This window comes from Suricata suricatta, chromosome 7 (assembly GCF_006229205.1).
Source record: "Suricata suricatta isolate VVHF042 chromosome 7, meerkat_22Aug2017_6uvM2_HiC, whole genome shotgun sequence".
NCBI lineage: Eukaryota > Metazoa > Chordata > Mammalia > Carnivora > Herpestidae > Suricata > Suricata suricatta.
The window spans coordinates 3,483,297-3,488,800 of NC_043706.1; the positions used below are offsets into that span (position 1 = coordinate 3,483,297).

The following is a 5,504-nucleotide window of genomic DNA, read 5'->3' on the forward strand; positions in this document are numbered from 1 at the left end:
TAACTCCCCCCTTCCCAGCATTGCTCAGGCAAATCTGGGCGTTTCTTTTGATATTCATTTGACTCTGTTTACCTGGTGACTGACCTTGGTCAGCTGCTTTGTTTTCCCACCTTGAAACCTATATAAAAGACAGTTTTCTGAATAAAGCTCTCTCTTTTGCCTGATGGGAAAACCGTGAGTTCTGTCTTTACTCTCTGCGTCTCCCTCTCCTGCCCCCTTTTTCTCTCCCTCCCTCAGGAGCAGGACCCGCCCTGCTGGGGCGGACAAAACAGGTACCGCCCAACATCAGGGACAAGTGGCCCCGGCCTGCGGGTTATGACATCGCAGCAATGACTGGACACATTCTCAAAAGCCATGTTTAATAAGAATAAGAATAATAAGAACATCATCATTACCCATCACCCTCTGACAGCCTGGATAAGTCTAGACACAAAACCCTCCTGGCTCTCACCGGAGCGTCTGACCTCATCCAGTGCGGCGCCCTGCTTTGGCAATGGGCAGGGTTCGCCAGGCATCGGGAGCTCATTCTGTTGCTTGTTGTAAGGTTTCCTTTTCAAGATACATTTGAGCCTGAGCTGTATCGAAGTCACCCTCACCTAATTAATAGTTTGTCCATAGTTAATGTTCCTCTTACTTGAGTTTCTATTGATTGCTGTTCTTTTCCTGGCCAGATCATCATATTCTGCTTTTCATAGCAAATACCGGCCTCCTGACAGGCATGCTTTTGTAACCTGAGTCCAGTCATAAGGCAACATCCAATGGGATGCTAAGGTCTCTCATCATGTAAGTGTATAGGGTGCAATGGCCCATACTCTGTACATGCTGTTTTTAATTCCTTAATGATACGGAGAGGTTCCAGGAAAAATCCTCATCAAACTCTCCTTTGAATACCACAGGGAAGCACTGAACAAATTCCATGTCTCTTTCCTTTTCTGCTTCCCTAATAATGCTGGCCCCTATTGGAAATGGCAAGGGGGGGAGGCGTCCCGTTAAAGGGAAAGACCCAGAGGCCTGAGGGAAAGTCCAGATGTTTGAACGGGGAATGCCAAATTGTCAGAAGTCAGATTTGAAGCTTTCATTGTGGACAAATCAGGGACAGTCGTGGAGTCCAATTTAGTCTCATTTGGGGAGCAGGAGGGGCTATGGGCTTAAAAATAGCTCCAGAGCTGTCTCCTGTGGAATTGAAAGCTTCTTTTGTAAGAGTCCACAAGGAAATGGCCTCGATGGGCACCTTTTGGGGCCCTTTTGGGTTCCTTCCTTTGGGAACCATGAACATTGCTCTTGTACAAAATGTAAAAAAACACACAACTTGCCAGGTTGTGTATTTTTTGATACCTTGACCCCCTTCTCTGACAGCATCTGCTGTATTATATCCACAAAGAGTCCTTTTCTTTAGACTCAATAACAGCAGCCCCTTTCCCAATATGAGCTGCTGGGAGCCGCACTGGCCTTGCTAAACGACAAGGTCACATTAAGGAAATGGCAGACGTGCCCGGCTCCTGCCATGAGAGGCGGAAGCTGGCATCTCCTTCTGCTGCGACTGCTCATGGGAAATTAAGCCTGTTGCTCTTGATTAGGCCTCACGATAGTCCACATCAGAGCGATATTCCCCACACACAGATACCTCATGGGGAGAAGATTCCCACCTGTATAAAGAGGAATGTAAACAAAGCCCTGCAGGTGTCTGTCCAAAGGCTCTTCTAATGAGCCTCACAAACTTAACACATAGATAATAGAGGGGGTTAAAGAACACAAGAGTTACTATTAACTCTGGCCCGGAGAAAAAGAGCCTAATTTAGAAATAAGAAACAGACAAGGGCCAGGCATAAGTTACGGCACGTGCCTTTGCTAACTGGTGCCACAAATACCTTCCCTTACACTGACATCCGTTATTAGGATGGGTAAGAGTGGTTACAATTTAACCTCCTACACGAAGGCCAGCGCCTCTAGGACCCCTGTGGCACTTACACCTTCAACATCAAAGAACAAGGTTGACAAAAGGTTTATGTACTAACCATCACGAATACATTCTTCCTCTTGTGAGCCAGACAGAATGCCTCCCAGCCTTGTTTATGCCTGAATCTTAGCCTTATTGTTATAAACAAATGTGTTTGCTCTCTGCTTCTCACTGAAAACATCCTGCTATCTTCTTAGTTGTACGGTTTACTACTGGTTCAAACAAATGTGTATGTTACCTGCTTTTCACTGAGAATATCCTGTTACCCTATGATGTGTAAATTACCTCACTGTAATTAGACTAGTTCTGCAAAAATGCCTCTATAAAACCTGTTTCTGCACCCTTTTCAAAGCATCTTATCACTGAGATTTATTTGGAGTAAAATTCCACTTCTTGATGTCATGTTAACACTTAAATCTATAAATAAAGACCCAAAATCCGACAGGGCAGAGACGCTGCCTGGTGACCAAGAAAGAAACCCGGGGCCTCTCATCTCTCTTTTTCGCCGACACCGTCTCTCCTTCAGGGGACCCTGGACCTGCTGGAGCTGGACTCTGGCAGGAAATCACCTCAACGTAAATCATTTTTACTTTGTGGATTTCTGTGTTATGTATCTTAATCCTCTTAAAGAGGTCTTGATTCTTATGGCCGGATTTGCGACTCGCTTGAACAGTATTCACAGACTGCGAGGAGGAGGCGGACTTACAGAGGCTGAGCTGTAAGGGCTGTGCTGCTGGTCAGTCCACACAAGCCACGAGCGCTAGACTTCCAACCACGATCTGGGAAAGAAAAGAGATGTATTACTAGCAGAGGGAAAGCTGTCCCTTGGGCCATTTAAATGTACCAAGTCTCCAAGGTGCTGCTGCAGTCACCTTCATGGGTTCACAAGTGACCTCTCTATGGGTTACTTGGAAGTTTCTCCCTCATGTCTATCCTCTTGCCTAATGTCGAACTTGTGTTTCTGAGTGCTTGCTGGGCATTTGCCTTTCCACCTCCATATCTCAGACACACTCTCCCTATGCCCTCTACATAACCTGTCTCGCCTACATAGTTTCCAAGCAAAAGATAACCTTCAACATGACATCTCTGGAAATCCTATTGATAAAACCCCCATTCTTTATTAAGCAACTCATACTTGGCCTGTTTGAGGACTTCTGGTCCATTGAAGGTCCAAGCATGTAGTCGGCTCCACTGTCTACCAGTGGGCTCACAGTCCCACTAGGTCTAGCCAACTAGGTCTCTCCTAAGAGAGTTTTGATCCTTACGTCCATATATACAGAGGACGCAGGTTTCAACCACCATATTCCTAGCAGATACAGTAAAGAAATATGAAACTTGTTGGGTTTTGGTCCCCTTCACATATTGGAGAAGTAATAGTGGCAACAAAATGACTCTTCTGTAGCAATATAGAGGGAGAAAAAAGTAATACTGAGTAAGCGTTAACGGATTTCCTTTCATGTAACACAGCACGCTAGTGACTATAATTAGAAGAAGAAAAATCATATGTCTCACAGAGCAAAGCAAAGTGAAACTATTACTTCTCTTATCTCTGGATAGTCAGGGGTGACAGAGTCCTGGATGTCTTGTAAGAGATGACAAAGCTAATTCCAGAGGGACATTTCAACACATCTAGAGATGATCTGGGTTATAATACGTTATGTACAGACTATATCTTCTCGGCCTCGGAAATACGTGTCCACTGAAAACACAGGAGATGGGGCTGAATCCATAGAAATATTTCTCTATGTTCCTAAGGGAAATGTGAAAACACAGACATACTATTTCTCCAAGATAAGTTCTGTGAAGAAGAGGCTGAGGGAAATAACCTCTTAGCTGTTGATGAGAGGAGAAATCACTACCATTTCCCTTTACCCGACATTTGGCTAGTGTCACTAACATATGGTTCTTTTTCCAACACCTGTGGCATTTCCCAATGCTCCTCTCTGCACATTTTCAAAACCCAGAGTCTTTTTTTTTTTTTAATTTATGTTTTTTTCTTAACATTTATTCATTTTTGAGAGAGAGAGAGAGAGAGAGAGAGAGAGAGAGAGAGATTGTGGATGGGGAGGGGCAGAGAGAGAGGGGGACACAGAATTCGAAGCAGGCTTCAGGCTGTGAGCTGTCAGCACAGAGCCTGACGGGGGCTCGAACCAACGAGTGGACAGATCATGACCTGAGCCAAAGTCGGATGCTCAACCAAATGAGCCAGCCAGGTGCCCTGAAACCCAGAACCTTTCAAGGCTCTGGAAATCAAACAGAAGGGTTCTTGATCATTTTGTCTCACGGACTTTGTATATTTCATGAGACTTATGGGCTTCTGTGTGATGGATATTTAAGATAAGGTACAGAGAGTTTATAAGGGAAAATGATTATATTAAAATCCCAATATCCGGTTTATCAAAACCCAAAATTGTTGAAGTGTTAACATAAACGTCTCTTTATTAATACATTACTGAACCAAGGCTGCCCTTGTGGCCCACAGTTGCCAGTTTAGAAGGGGCCACACGGGTAAAAGATCCTGGGGACACGGGCAGGCGCGCCTGCAGGGCGGTGGGGGGGGGGGGGAGATCACAGGCCCTCCCGTCGCCCCGCTTGCTGCCTGCTCGGTCAGCGGAGAGGACGCAGGGTCCGGCGGAGGACAGCGCGGACAAGGATGGGAGGTTAGTTCTGTACAGGTTCCTAGGTGCCCTGAAGCTGCCGCTTAGCCGCGGGCGAGAGCCGCACTCCGGAGCTCGTCCCCCGGCACCACAAAGTCAGAACACCGGCTTCGATGGGCTAGGCGGTCCTCACGGACCCCGCAGCAGAGGCCCAACGGACACGAGCACCTGGAACTCAAAGGGATTCGCGACATTTGGAATCTTTACGTGTTTATTACTGCAGGAGTTCTCACCAGGAAGTGGTGGCGCACTGGGACGCTGTGTCAGGCAGCGCACTGCAGAGGGGTGCATACGGGGGCGAGCAGGGAGCGTCACAACAGAGAACAAAGTGACTGAGTGCTGGTCTCACACAGTATCAGACACTTTGCATGGCCGGTCTCTTAAGCTTCCAGGCTCAGTAACTTAGACCTTCTTATATATTCGAAAAGAAAACACCGAGTGTAGACTGCCCCAGGTTACGAGTCGGGCGCCTACACAGGCGGAGCTCCGGGACGTCCTCCAGGACACACTGTGGCCACAGGGCCCGGGTCCGCGCAGCGGGGAGGGACGGCGCAGTGAGCGGTAGGCGGGACCGGAGTGAGGTCACCGCCCCTGCTCGAGCGGTTTCCAAACAGGTCCGTCGCAGTGCTATAAATGGGCTGCGTGGCTGCAGCGAGTGGTGCTTCTGCAGCATTTCTTTTAATTCGCGACAATGTCTGGCCGCGGCAAGGGCGGGAAGGGCCTGGGCAAGGGCGGCGCCAAGCGGCACCGCAAGGTGCTGCGCGACAACATCCAGGGCATCACCAAGCCCGCCATCCGGCGGCTGGCCCGGCGCGGCGGCGTCAAGCGCATCTCCGGCCTCATCTACGAGGAGACCCGCGGGGTGCTCAAGGTGTTCCTGGAGAACGTGA

General features: G+C 48.1%; 2 protein-coding genes across 3 annotated transcripts in view; one reads left to right on the forward strand and one right to left on the reverse strand.

Annotated features, from left to right (window-relative positions):
* LOC115296187 (histone H2B type 1-K) overlaps positions 1-5,504 on the reverse strand; it is a 20,121-nt gene that overhangs the window by 1,316 nt on the left and 13,301 nt on the right. The window lies entirely within an intron of this gene.
* Positions 5,287-5,504, forward strand: part of LOC115296188 (histone H4) — a 22,703-nt gene continuing 22,485 nt past the window's right edge. For both annotated transcript variants that reach the window (XR_003910760.1, XM_029944679.1), the window contains exon 1: positions 5,287-5,476. Coding sequence is in view for 1 of the 2 variants with exons in the window: in XM_029944679.1 (XP_029800539.1) it covers positions 5,306-5,476 (171 nt within the window). In the remaining variant the exon portion in view is untranslated. The remainder of the gene's footprint in view (positions 5,477-5,504) is intronic.